General features: G+C 36.2%; 1 protein-coding gene across 3 annotated transcripts in view; it reads right to left on the bottom strand.

Annotated features, from left to right (window-relative positions):
• Positions 1-223: 223 nt before the first annotated feature.
• The window catches only part of SEMA3A (semaphorin 3A), a 278,963-nt gene continuing 264,024 nt past the window's right edge, over positions 224-15,162 (bottom strand). For 2 of the 3 annotated variants that reach the window (XM_039723771.1, XM_039723770.1), the window contains 3 exons: positions 11,863-11,930; positions 6,067-6,209; positions 3,308-4,535 (listed from right to left, as the gene is read on the bottom strand). In XM_039723771.1, coding sequence (XP_039579705.1) covers positions 4,080-4,535; positions 6,067-6,209; positions 11,863-11,930 — 667 coding nt within the window. In that variant the 3' untranslated portion in view covers positions 3,308-4,079. Of the gene's footprint in view, positions 4,536-6,066; positions 6,210-11,862; positions 11,931-15,162 lie in introns of all 3 variants that reach the window. The other variant, XM_039723769.1, reaches the window with a different exon arrangement.

Here is a 15,162-nt window from a genome sequence, read left to right as displayed (position 1 = left end):
AAAAGATAGGCTGAAGATAAGTTCATGCCTTTCATTTCAGGCTTATTAGTTTGTAGCCTTCAAAAAAGACACACACAAAAAAGCCATTAATACTAATAGCAATCTTTCTGGCCTAATAAACAGAGCTCATACATACTGATAGCATTATACTGGCAACAATGCACTCCATATGCTCATGAAGGTTACAGGGCACATTTCCGTGTAAACAGTCAAGACACTGAACTTCAAATATTTGGAAGAAATGTTTATTTAACAACTGAATACATGCTAAAAGAAATAATTTACAGCAGCAGTTTCATTACACTTTCTCTCCAGTTTTCTAGTTCCCATCTGAATTGAAGTGATAAATACAGAAGTGGAATTATTTACTACCCAGTGAGGAATGCGTTTAAAGAATAAGCACACAACTCAGACACTGGTATAGCAAATAAACCACCTTATCACCTGTGTGGCATAATCTTGCATTTTAGTATTTTGCTGAACACACCGAAATGGAGTACCTCTAGATAACAGTACTTTACACTGTACCTCCTTACCTAGTCAAAAATATTTACATCTCTTTTGACTAATGTGTAGGTAGCAAAAACTGAACTATTAAACACATACCATTGATATTCACTAAATAATACATAAAAAGGAACAGTAAATGCGCATTCACATGCATTTAATTTAATTTTTTTACATAGTGACTTTATTGGGTCATGAAGATTTAACTTTATTTTGCAGAGATGCATGTTTTCTCAGTTTGATGTTATAGTTTAACATAATCATACAGTTTTTAGGAGCCACAGAACGAATTCCCATTTCAGTGATCTGTGCAAGTGCAAAGAGTATAAGAATAAGATTAAATATATTTTTGTTCCTTGCAGATGAATACCTTAAAAGAATGAAAATAGATTTTTCTGGTCATAAATGAAATCCTTTGCTTCTCTCCAGCTTAAACAAAACTTTTTACTTCTAAAGTTTGTAACTAGAGGTTTAAAGTGTCTTGTTGGCCATTTAGAGAAATACCACTTTAATCTTTACTTTCAAACTTTATGTTGCTTTTAACAATAATGACATAAATGGGAGTATGAATCTTACTGAAGCTGCAGGGCATCTTTCTATACATTAATTCATTAAGGCCTATGCTTTTTGAAAAGAAGTTCATTTCACATCAGCATGAAATGTTACTTTAACTTGACCACAACATGAACCTAAAAATCAAAAATTTCCACTGTTGGCTTGATCTTTTGCCCTCTTCTTTATATAAACAAATACAAAAACTTAAACAAGACTACTCGTGTCAGTGAGGACTGTGCTGAAGTTTATAAGATATGATCATATCAATTGTTCAATGAGACTGCCAGGTCATGGTAAAAATGTTACAACTTCCATGATTTTGTTCCCACAGATTATCTTTCTCAGTATAGAAAAAGATATCTTAGAATTCTGACTCGATTTAATATGTTTCCTCTTCAGGCATTGTAAAAGAGGATGGTTTTGGTTTGGTTTTTTTTTAAGGAGTTCCTATAGAACCAGCTGCTATGAACATGGAAGAGAAAAAAAAGTTACATAGCAATTCTATGAATCTGTAAAAAGGAAACAAAGTGATTTGGGGTGCATTGAAATCAATCTGAAATTTTCCCAGTGAATTCTCTGAGGTTTATTTTAAAATGGTTTCCTTTTGTAAGAAAGAGTATTGCAGTAACTAGACGGTAGACAATAACCCTTCACAAAAGGCTAAAGAATGTTCTGTGATTAAAATTAAATAATTCATTTGACAACAGTGGTCAGAAATTAACCATAAGCTGAGCTGAAAAACTAATACATCTGTACAGAAAAGTACATAGTTGAACATATGTTTTAATTCATCCATATTCAGCACATTATGAAATAATGGGAATTTACCAGCATACTGAAGTTCACAAGAGTCAGGTTAAACATAAGAGACTTAAAGCTGCTTTTAAAATAAATTCCCAAGTACTTTCTTAAATCATGGCCCTACAGCCTTGTCCTAGACCATTCAATGACTTTTTATCCTGAAGAATTAAATGACAAAAAGAATCCTGCAAGTTCATCCCCTTCAAAGAATTCAAAGGGGATTGAAGTAACTCAGCTGTTGGTGAAAATCCAATTTCTACACAGGCAAGAAGCCAAGGCTTCACTAAGCAGAAGGATACTTGAATTAGTGAGTGGCAAGGAGGCTGGGGCACATCGTGAGAGATGCTGTCACAGCAGTTGTGTTATATTGTGTCTGATAAGGCTGGTTGATAGCGTAGCAATAAATTGATAAATTAAATACCACAGAGTGAATAACAACAAAACAGATCAGTCATCAGTGCAGACACACTTTTATATAAAAGCTCCTTTAGCAAACTAAGGATTTTGTTCTAGTAATTTTCCCCACAATGACATTACTTGAAATTGTCATTTACAGACTCTACCAAGATAAAATACGGGAGGCTGGAGAAAGATGATCGCAAAAGAACTGGACACCATAGAACTGGGGACCAAAGGCACATCTGTGCTGAGGTGAATAAATCCACTACTTATAAACCCAAAACTGACACTCATGATGCAAGTGCATTGTCTGTTTTACTCTGTTGCTCTCCTGTATATAGAATAAGACAGAAGTGCAGGACCAACTTTTCTGTTAGTATTAACTATTCTTTAAGCTGAACTTCACCTATTTACTACTTCAGCAGATTTCACTCACACGTAAAATTGTCCCTCAGATCTTAAAATGGGGAGCTGGCTTTGGGGTTGTTATTTATGTGGCCTAGTGCTGTTCCTGTGCATTTCGGTGATCTGGCCCACAGAAAGAACAGAGCACTGAGAGTCATTAGAGTGGACAAATCTCTACCACAGAGCTGGGAACACAACTCCTTAAACTGAATGTGAGCTTTGCTCATGGATATATGACAGTCTGTGAGCATCAGTATTTAAATATTAGCATTCACAAATATGAACCAAGAAAGCAAGAGTCTAATTAGCAGAGGGTATTTTAATGCTATTTGTTTTTTTTTTAATTAAAAAAAAATATACAGCTGAAAATCAATGCTCTCCTCTTCATTGGTTCAATCTATAGCAAGGTATTAACAAGTTGAATAATTTCAAATACCATAGTTAGAAAAACAGAATGCAGAATACTTCCATGCCATACAGTGACTTTCATGTTAAAATAGCTTAGTTTTAAAATTGCTTTGAAGTTACATGTCATATAGATTACTGACAGGGGAGGAGGCTAACTGCAGTGTGACCAGCTCCCCTGGAAGTTTTCCCAAACAAAAGAGTAAAGCAGTCATAATTGGAAGTTGTCTTTTTTCCTCTAAACCAATAATTAGAAAGTACAATATTTCTAAGACAAAAAGTCTAATCTATTTTAGAAAGGAGCTAATGTTTGCTGCATATTTTTTCATGGTATATTTAAATTATACTTTTAATAAAATACATCTTTAGATCAAAGCTGAAAGAAGTCATCAGTAGTAGGCCAGTGTACTCCACATATTTTTTTTCTTCCAGATGATGGATGGCTTATGTTGTTCAGATTTCCACAATCAATCTCATTCAGTGTTGTTTTTCCTCTTCTAGCACATATAAACAGGAGAACTGGTAGACAAAACAAGAACAAAATCCTTGTGTCCAATCACGTGTTTAGACGTTCATCAGCTTAATGAGTTCATGCAGTTTTATATAAGTCTAGAAATGGTAGTGCTGATGATGAAAGGTGGGGCTTGTTTTTCTTTCCTGTAAGATGACAGCATGAAATACACTATTTTCTTTATATCTCTGTCAAAAGAGAAAGCAAAACTTGCCTGCTGAATACTTGCGGAAGTTTTTGAGCAGTAACCTAGGTCCAGGTGAGTTATCATCCTTGAAACTCTGGTCTTTCTGGTCTTAGAATCAGAGCAGAGAAGAAGGACTTGCTAGGAAAATTAGAAATGGATTTTATTTAAACCGAGTGGAAACTGTTTGAACTTTCCACTCTTGTAAACATCCACATAATGCCATGAAAAAGTTCATGAATATTGCATTTTTTTCCAGTTATCTGTCTATACAAGTTTCTACTTGGATGAGGTTCCTAGAGGTAATGTAGCTCAGACACTACGTGGTGCCCTCTCAAATTCATGGGTCCTCCTGTTTCTACCTTTTTTATTCTCTTGTAGGTGCTTCCACTTATTTGTGTTCACCTGCGCGTTGGCAGGCCTTTGCCGGCGCTGTTTGCGGTCTCTTTTCCAAACCTGCTCACAGAACTCATCCATGGTGTTGAGATTGGGGTGGTTGATCAACTGCATGAAGTCTCTGTACCAGATCTTTTGGCTGGGGGTCATGCTGTTGGTCGCATCCTTGATCTTGGAGCCATCACCATCTTCTTCTTTGTGGAGCAGCTCTTCCAGGTGGTCATTATCGATCACCTCCAGGGTCACCTTGAGCAAGGTTTGCATGAAGCCGTGCTCCACAGCATGGCAAAAATAAACACCAGAGTCTCTCCGGTGAAGACTTCGTAGCAACAGACCCTGTTCTGTCCGGATCATGTGATCACCCACTTTTATCTGTATTGGGAAAAAGTGGTAATTTCAATAGTTATTTTTCATATATGCGCCACATTATCCTCTAACCATGCTACTTCTTTATAACTGCTCCTTTTAACTTGGTAAGGCCAAGAATTCCCAAACCCACAAAAATGGAAAACCCTTTGCCAGTCATCTGTTATCATGAAAGGCTCAAATATTTTGGAAAAAATGATATAATGCCAAGAGTCTGGGGAATTAAGAATTTACTCCTTAGTAACTACTGCTGCTGAACAAAGATCTGTTTCAACTATGTCAGATGGAGTTGCTGGAAAGACTACAGAAGACCTGAGCCTGTAATCAGCAGAGTAAACATGGATACATTTAGCTGTATTACTGAGGTCTCATTATCTGCAGTCAAATCTAGATCCATTTGCAGGAAAGGTTCTTTTTTCCCTGTTCCTTACTATAAAAACCCTCATGCGTAGAAGTGGGTTCTGCCTAAGTGAAAAATTTACAAAAAATTTACCAAAAAAATTTACTAAGGATCAAATAAAAAAAAAATATTCAAAAAGCAGCTGTTCAAAATACTGGGGTTTTTTTTCTGAATTAATTCATACCTAGAATGTAACTTCATTCTCTAAATGCATGTGTTGATGCAGTCAGAAAAGGCACAGACCTGTTTGCTGTTCTCTCACCGAGAATAAATTCTTAGTAATTTACTACTTATTCAAACAAAACAAAAATATTTAAAGCAGCTAATGTAACTATTCTGAACATGCTTTAAATATATGTATGTATACTTACAAATACTTCAATGCAACAAAACAGTTTTTGTTCCCTAACTTGACCTCCCTACCTACCAGAGGAGATTGTTCTCCTAAGATGTGTATGACCTGGCTTGATACAACTTGAACACTTGGGTGATTAATAACATAAGAATGAATGCTGGTGACAAGAAAAGGGGGAAAATAAAGTATCAGCTTAGTGTAAAGCAAACAGGGAAGTAAGTGTTTCTGCCTCTATGAATACTGCTTTTGATGAAAATAGAAGTTTCCATACTCTTGAGTCCACTACAGTTCTCAGTTCTTCATTCTGACTCTGTTATCTGCAGTTAAGTCTCAGAGCATGCAGCACATGGGATGCTCCTGCCAGACTGTGCTTCACTCAAACAATATGATGAGGGGAAAGCAGTTAAGCTTTTTCTCAAAGGCAATTTTAAGGCCTTGTGCTATTTAATTTCATAAAATCTTTCTGTGATGTTTCAGGTGACAGTTAGATGGAATGCTAGCTTTTTCTGTTTCTAGGATCTCTGATGCAAACCAGTGTGTTTTGCAGGGAGTCTGAGAAAGGAGAGGACATGAATGCTTGCTGCTGCAAAAATCCATGAAACCTATCAGGGACCTTACAGGATTTTATGGTAATAACAGTGAGAACATGCTGGAGAACAATGGAAATCATATATTACAGACAAGTTCTGCTCAACTAAAATTATTCTGGGAAGGACTCAGACTGAAGTCTACTTTTATAGAGAAAATTATTTGTATATATTTTTACTTTTTTTCTACTGTACCTCTTCTTTGCGATCATCATTTTGCTTCTGAAATTGCCAGTAGACTACGGCACGCTGGGATTTCGGACTGCACTCAAGGAAAGTGCTGCTATTCTCTACCCCATAGATAATCTTTTCCTCCAGGACCTGACCACTTGGGTTATCTGTAAAGCATTAAAAAAAAAGAAAAAAATTACCATGAAACTTAATGGTAAAAAATAACCCTTAATAGCTATGTAATTTTTTGATTAGAATTTGGACTTCTTTAAAGTGTTTAAAGATAAAAACTTTTAAAAAATTTTCCCCATATCAGTACACCATTTGAAAAATCTCCATCAACACCTTTATCTTTGTAAGGACCCATGGTATGTTTTTTGGTTTACTATTTTGATTTTTCTTTAATTGTATTTTAAATCCTAACAGCTGTTAACATCTCAATATGTGAAGTTAATTAATTTAATTGTGAATTTTTTTGTAAGCCTCATTATTATTCATCAAGGAAAACATCTAGGACACGACAGGAATTTTTAATAGCAAACTGTATGGAATAAGAAAACTCGGGGTGTAGTTGCAGAATATTTGTAATGATGCCTCCTGGGTTCCACGGTCATAATACTTTAGAGCAAAGTAATAAAACATGAGGCTATTTAAAAGTAGAATAATGTGTTTAGATTATATGGCACTGCAGTTTGCTGAAACTGTTAATGACCAGGAATAATGTTTTTGAGGAAACGATCTTCAATTAATCATTTCCCCTCATACTGATATAATTTATGGAAATGTAAGGAGGTTAATAAACCAGACATTATGGGAGGGGAAAAGAAAGTTAAATAAATTACTTCCTTTTGTAACAACAATGTTTCAAGATATTCATCAACTTGCTGGAAATATCACATAGCTATAGGACTTATATGGTATTTGATTCTTCTCCAATACCGCAGAGGCTTTAAGGCATCGTGTTTCAACTCTCCACCTTAGCTCTTTGAAATGCTGGTATGGACTTAAGTGGCAACAGAACAATAATCCTGAAGAGTAGATGAAGAGGAAGGGGTGGGTAGGCTGTTTAACACTGTGTTGATCTTATGGGGTTTCCTGACTCCTTGCCATTCTTTATGTTTCTTCCCATTTCTCATGTTTGAAAAATTTTTCACATTTTTAGCATTGTAAATCTTTACGGAACTAGTTTTGATATGCTTTAACAGGAAATTTATGTCTATTTTAAAACCTATTTAAAGAGGAATCCTTTGACCAGTTTTGTTTGCTCCTAACTGTGCCTTTCTCCTACTGGCCATGTTGTTTAGCAAAGACAGGCTGTTTGTTAGATGGCTGTGACAAAGGTAAATGTAAAATTGAGTTCCTGACTTATGCTGATACAGAGTCACTCATGACTTTCAATAACTTTCAGCCCTGGGAGAGGATGGCAAAAGGGTTGTGGAGCAGAATTAGGACTGGTGCTTGCCCAGTTCTCATAAAATTAACACTAAACAAATAGGAAATGGGTTTGCTTGCCCCCCTCTGCTGGATTGTGGACCTTTTAACCAAGTGAGTGGGGTGTTCTATTAAAAACCAAGTGAAACAACTTTTATGACATCTCTCATAAACTAGATTCCCATGCAGAATGTCAGTACAGCTGTGGGTCAGGAAGATAGGGAGCAGTGAATGCATGAATTAGAAAGCAAAGGAGCAAGAGAAGGGTAAAACAGCTGTAAGAGAATATAGCCAAGGTGGTGAGGTGGATGGAGCACAGGTGAATTTGTGTCATTGAAACAAAGGAACTGGGAGTATGTGGAGATTAACCAAATAAAATTAGAAGTGATAAGATAAAGATTGGAAATGATAACTGATGGGTCCAGATTTAACACTGTGAATGGCTGACTGATGTACTGAACTCTTCTGTTTCAAGTCAGATGCTCTGCTTAAGGAACAAAATTCACACAGCTGAGCAGGCAGCCAGATATCCTCATGCAGAGAAAAGCTGTTTGATATCTGAACTGGGATCCACAACAGACAGCACATACAGGCCTTCTGCATAAGACAGCAGAAAATATCCCTTTTTATAGCCTGGGACACATATGTTACTGCTCCAGTGATGTGTTTCTGGGAAACAGTGATTTACAGACTTCCCTAATAAAGAACGGTAACACAGGGATTTCACCCTAGGATGCATGCTCTGTCTCAATTCCTCTCCCAGGCTCCCATATTAAACAACAGCAATCTGATAGTTTGGATATTTGTATTGGAAGGAGGAATATCAAGTAAAATTTCTAAGCCTAAGTGAACTGTGGGTCCATCTCCAGCATTCTAAAAGGACAATTTAACCAGCAGATTGCTCATTAGGAGGCCTGCAGCTCCACTTCATTATATTTTCCTGAACATGGCTTAGTTCAAGTGAATTATACAGGGGCAGAGCGCAAGTTACACTGTTCTCATTAGATCCAGGGGAGGCAGTTTTCTACACCAGTAAATAAATATCAGTAAAAGGGACAAAACCAGGTATTTCTTTGGTAAAGGCCTATGGCCCATGACTAGCAACATATTTTTAGGTATACAGAGAAGTTTATGCTGGAAAACTTAGGTACCTAGAATGTTCTTAGTATCCAAGAATCTAGTAATGAGTTTCATCAGAAAATGTGTATTCTGGCACCATTTCAAATTTCTGTTTCCTTGAATCTGGTCTAGGACATTCTAGTGTGTTAGAGGACACCATGGAAAGTGGGTGAAGTCCTCTTTACATTTCTTCATAGCTACAGAAAACACAATATGGGTGACAGACACACAGTGAGATAGGGAGTCTATTAGAAATTCTTCAACTTCCATTTCCATGATTTGAAAGAGCAGAAGGCAGGTACAGAAATGTCTACGAAGTTAATGTAATATTGAGCACATGGAGTGCAAGAAAGTAAGCAGTGATGGAATAATAACAGGATCAGAGTGCAGCTTTGGGACTGAGAAGCTGAAGAGATTTGGATGGAAGAATGAAAGTCTAAGAAGTTCAGAAAAGCAGCTGGAGGAATTAGAAAATTATAGAAGTCACGAAGTTGGTAATGAAATTCAGCACAAAATCCTGCCTGAAAGGAGTAATTCCCAAAATGAGCCCAACAGCAGTATCAGTTTACTACACTGATAAATATCCTTTAAGTACATAATTTCTGACATAACCAAAGAAGTATGAAAGGCTAAGTACTTATACCAAGATTGCTCTGCAGATGAATGAATCACACAATACAGTTTAATTCAGAGTGATTCTTTGAACTTCCCCTGGGATAAATCATGTTAAAAAAACCACCTCTTCTTTAACAAGTTCTTCTTCAGAAAACCCCAAACTTTATTATTTCTTGATAGCTCTAGTATGTTACACTTTATGTAACATTCTCCTTTAGTTGCCACAAAGGTGACCACACTTTAAATTTAAACATTAATGTCTGGACAAACAGTTGTACAGTGAAGGATCCGCAGCTGTCTCTAATGTTGCTGTGCAGTCATTTTATACTTCTTATATATTTGCACCAAAGAGCAACTGAAAACACTACATAAACCTTATTAGAAATATTATTGCTTCAGACTGAATGAAAAGTTGGTTTTTGCAATGTCCTTAAATGTTATACACTAAGACAATATTCTTTTTCCATGGTTTTGTTGGTTCACATGGAGAATCAATTGGCACTTCCTGTAAATGAAACTGTAGACAAGTAGTAAATAAAATTATTTTTTAAGCTTTTTTTTTGGCTATAGACAAAAGCAATTCTTCATCTGTTGTACAGGGAACTACTGGTCTCAAACAAGGAAAAATCTCATCATAAGTTGGCACAGGAAATTTATAGGCCATGCAGACATCTGTACTATGTATGATCATATGTAAATGACAAGTAAATATAGGAAAATGTAAGAGATTTACAACTCAAGTGATTTAGAGAAAATTTATTTTAAGACCAATCTAAACCATTCATTAAGTATTATCATAGTGCATTCTTCAAGTCTAGGATCCAGAACTGCATTCTCTCGCTATTTTTTGTAACTTATTGGTCCTTCTAATGCTGTCTTATCTTGTTTCATATTTGCTCTGCTCATTTTGGTAAAGCTGTATTAACACTCACTTTGATCAGGTCTACCATACAATAACTTTGTTCAGACCTTGAGTTCTCATGATTGTATCAATGAAAAAATTGCATTTATGGATTACTGTGAAACTCTCTTCCCTTTGGACAGAAAGTATTTTTCCCAGAGAAATATGCTTACCAAATTTGGGAAGACATACACCCAAAGTGTTTTGAAATGCTTTTTGCATGTATGAAAATAAAGAACAGACCTACAGATGTATAAAGCACAGCTAGCAAAGGCTATAGAACATTAAAATGAACAGATCTGTGGTAGTAGACCAGTTCATAGTTTTGCTCAGGAGTAAAATGTTGAGAGAGTAAAAACATAAAGCTAAGAAATGCTGCTGGTATTAAAATCAATGTTTAGTGCCTGGTGAAACTTGCCTGTTGTGGAACTGAAAATCTCATTCTCAATATAAGGATGGTCTAATCTTCACTGTGTAAGTACTACCTGATATCATGCAATGGGAAATTTGTTAATTCATGAGTTCTCAAAATGTGACAACTACATACTGATCACAGTGAATTAATGCACTTTTAAAACTCCTTCTTCCCTGTGAGTAACTTGCCCTGAGTCTGACAATCAGAACTAAAAAGAAAAGCCATAGTAATGTCAGCTGTGAGTTTCAAATGACTGAAATGAAGATAGAGAAAACTACTATTGGTAGTGAATTACAGCCAACACAAAAGTATTTAGGACTATTTATAATTTTTGCTATTACATGGACTAGCAAGACAAGAGGATTTTGAGGAATTTCCATTTTTAGTCACCTCCTTGTTTTCCCAGTGGTTTAACCCTGAGATTAGGTCAGTTGGTTAGAGCATTGTGCTAATAACACCACGGTGGAGGGCTTGAGGATCCCTGTATGGGCCATTCAGTTAAGAGCTGGACTCAATGAGAGCCTTCAAACTCAGAATATTCTGTGTGAAAGGTTCATTTACATGTGCCACAATCAGGAGGAGTCACTTTCTTCCAGCAGAGGGAAGCATTGCCTAAGTATTGTCTTCCCTTAGATCAAAATGGACATTTTAAATTTTCTGAGTGAAGGTCTTCTGATAAGTTTGGCAACAAATCAGTAACTGAGAAGTTTGTCAGTCAAACAAGTCAGAAAAGGAAGCTGATCAATACACTGTGAAAATGAAACAGCTGACAAAAAAGCAAACCAAAATACGTCTAAGAAAACCCATGCTGAAAACACATGGGGATATATGCCTGTTGCAAGAACACCCCAATCTTCAGAGCTTTTAGTGTGACACTTACAACAAAAGTCGCTGAGTATTTTGTCAAGATAGTTGCAAACATTTGGTTTGTAATTTGATTTTGTTATTATCTTATGCAAACTATGTACAGCAACATGGACATATTTCTTGATGTCATGAAGAAAATACAATTATTTTCTCATATAATATGCCTGATGTGATGGTATAGTATTATCAGGGAAAAGAAGCAGGAAAATTAAAATGCTTAAACTGTTTATCTGAAGAAAACAACAACAACAACAAAAAACAAACAAAAAAAACCAAACCCAAATAGACTGTAGTGTCTGATCCAGGCCATTGTAAGCTATCTAAATTGGGATAATGATGTACCATATTCATCTTTTGCAGATGTTCAAGACAATTTCACCAACAAATCATTCACATGCTTCCTACCCTACTCTGTGCAGAGTCTGTAAATTACATACAAATGAGCTGCACTTCAGTGGTGCCCAGAACTCACTGTGATGCTGCAGGTCTGAGCAGTGGGTGAGCGGGTCCCCATTTCGGATGTCTTGTCGTCTGGTGCGCCTGCAAAGATCACATTTGAAATCGCTTAGTGCCCTCCTCAGTGCTCAACAGCAACAAATGGAACATTCATGTCATTAGAGAGGTCACAAGTGCACCTAAAGAACACTAGGAAGGAAATCATATTGTGACTACTATATCATCATTATCACTTTGTAGACTCAGGCTTTACTCTTACAGGTGAAGTCTTCAGAAACTGGTAAACACATACCTCTTGCACTGAGATACTAAATAATAAATAATGTTCAATGCTAATTATTAGTATTAAATAAATACCAAAAAAAATAAAATATGAAGTTTATTTTAACTGTGTGGGCAATACTGGTCATAGATAAATTCATTACTTGATTCACAGATACAGGGACTGCAGAAGGATTAGAATATATACCATAGAGTTTAGCATGCTTCAGAAGTACACATTTGTGCAAGTACAGAATACTTTGAGTATTGCAGTATATTTTAGATAGAAGAAATATTAAGATGGGTGGCTTTGAAATAATGGTAAAGTGCTGTATTTTCTACAAAATCTAAATTAAAAAGCATAGATAATTTCAGTTACCATGGGTTTCACCAAATCATTTCTGATAAAACCTTTTACAAAACTGTTCTAAATTGTCTTTTAAAAAATAAAAACTTGAAAAGAAAGATTTTGAAATGCCATTTTTTAAATATTCTTTTGTAGCTTGAGTCTGAATTCTACCTTTGATTGAATGTCTTTTTAACTCAGTATATTCTTCTCCCAGTTTGAATTCTACTGGCTCTTTTGAAAAACATGTTGATCTGTGCTAAAAAAAATGTTGTGTTTTATTGAAGAGAGCTTTTTAATACAGTTTTGTTTTGCATGTGTTTTTCTGTCTTTGTCTGCTCCTAGTTTTGTTTAAATAGCTGTGACACAAAATTCAACTGAGCCAAAGAAAAGCGTTTCATATGAAAAGGAAAGAAAAAAGAACCAGGCAAACAAAGATGTGTTTCAAGTGTGAGTACTTTACTTTAGGAATCGGAGAAAGCCTGAGGGCTTGCAAAATTAGAGGAGAACAAAGAGGATTAGGCTGCTGAACAATGCTGAGATTTCAGATTATGGTATCCAGCAACGGATATGCAAAAGTCAAGTAGCCTTGTAAAAACCCCTGTTGGTCCCTCCCTTGTGACAACAGCCCACATTGTTAAAAGCCATTGTTCTGCAGCAGAGACCACGTCTCTTCCCCACACCAGCCCTGCTTGCAGGCTCCCACTAACAGCCCAGCATCAGCACATGCCAAGAGTTCTCACAGAGGCACAACTGCACAGCTGAGTCCTCTTGCCTGAAAGGTTTTAACCATACTCCTTTCCACTGAAAGCTACGGAAACATTAAACCTGAAACTTAAGTACAGTAAAAGCTTTCTTTCTTAGGAAAAGAAAAGTTAGATGGGCATTTTTATATACTTTTCTAAATAAAAACTGTTTAAAAATTGTGAGTTAGGACATCTTAGCACACTTTAGCAAGAAGGAATCTTCTGCTGAATGCTGTATTGTTAAAAAATGTACAAATCATAATTTCCAATAACTTCATATTACTCATTACCAATGACAAAATCACACCCAAGATATAAGGAACCATAAAAATTTACTATCCCTTCCTAAATTTTGAAACAGTATATTTATAGGATGCAATTTGAAAAAAAGAAATCTGTGGAAAGGCTCATATTACTGTCAATGGAGTTTGAATGAAATGTTTAGTTGGGGTCTCAGGAAAATGTTGCACATATCACCATTGTATCAACACAATGATTTATGAAATATGAACCAGAACACATCTGCACAGGGTAAAGTGAAGTGGTCACACTACAGGAGCGCTGAACTGTCATTTAGACTTGTAAAATCCACAAAGAAAGAAAAGCAAATAAAATCATGGCTTATAAAAGCTCATTAAAAAAAAAATAAAAAGAAGAAAAAGAAACAAACAAAACCCCAAACCCTAAACCCAACTATGAGTAAAACATCTGTACAATTGCCTCAGGAATCCCAATATTTCTGGAGCCTAAAATTGCAATAATTTATTATTAGGAAAATGTTGACATTTAAGCTGTTTTCAGCAATGCTGATTTTGTGATCAATCCATTCCAAGCTGGCTTGAGGCAATGGGAACAGCAGGAACCAGGTGAAAAGAGGATCCTCTCTCCCAGTAACACAGATTTCTACTCTGCTGCTGCTGCCAAGGGAAAACTGGGGGCAAATGACAGAGACAGCAGCTTTTTCTTATGCATTTTTCAGATCCCAGCTTCCCAACACTAACTTTTTCATTGACGGTGGCTCCAGAAAAGTAAATTCTGCACCCCAAATTTTTCCTGTAGTGGTGCAACCCAGTTTGGGCCCAGTAACCCCCACCCCTTAACTCCTGTAAGAAGAGGTCCCAGTCACTTCAGCCCTGATGGCAACGTGAGCTCCATCTGCAGCAGTAAGTTGGAGAGACAAGGAAAAGACAAAGAGCCCTATTTCTTCCACCAGAGTAAGCAGAGGAATGACAGGATGATGTGCTCTATGCATCTTGAGATTGGCTGGGAGTAGGAACGTGTGCTAGGAATGCTGAGAAAAGATGAGGTTCAGGGATAGAGTAGCAGAAAACAGTAATTCAGTGACTCCTGATCTTACTGTATCCTTGAGCTCAGAGGCAATACTCAACCACATTGATTTCTGATACTAAAGAACTTTTTAGAACAAATCAATCTTTCAGACTCTCATTGGAAAACTCCCTGTTCCCTCTCTTTTCCTTCCTCTTCCAGAGAAACAACCATGCTACCAGCAAAAATAAGAATTTAGCCCAGGTAACTGAGAAAATCTGACTGGCTCTTCTCTTGGGATGTGTTCTTTATTTTCTAAAGAATTTCACAGAAATCTTTTCTCTGATTAACTCTATTGCCTGGTGAAAAAATAGAAGCCAATGTTCTATGAGCAGCTTTTGTCATCAGGATTTGTTTAGGATACATTGCAATGCAAACCTTAAAATTTTAATTCCCTCCATCTGAAACATCTGTGACACTTAGTCAACTTTTCACCCTTTACCACATTTCATCTCCCTCAACAACCAATCAAAACCTGGAATCTGGCATTCTGACACCCTTAACTAAGTATTTGCTACAATTAATTTCATGTATATAAACTCTTATGTATAAAAACCCTTAGATTCTTTGTTTCTTTATACATGCAATTTAATGTGAGCACTTTTTTATCATTTTACTCAATTTATCAAGGGAATGT

The sequence above is a fragment of the Passer montanus genome, unplaced genomic scaffold (genome assembly GCF_014805655.1).
Source record: "Passer montanus isolate IOZ18808 unplaced genomic scaffold, ASM1480565v1 scaffold50, whole genome shotgun sequence".
Lineage (NCBI taxonomy): Eukaryota > Metazoa > Chordata > Aves > Passeriformes > Passeridae > Passer > Passer montanus.
The sequence above is the reverse complement of the archived record's forward strand: the minus strand, read 5'-3'. Positions and strand labels throughout refer to the sequence as shown.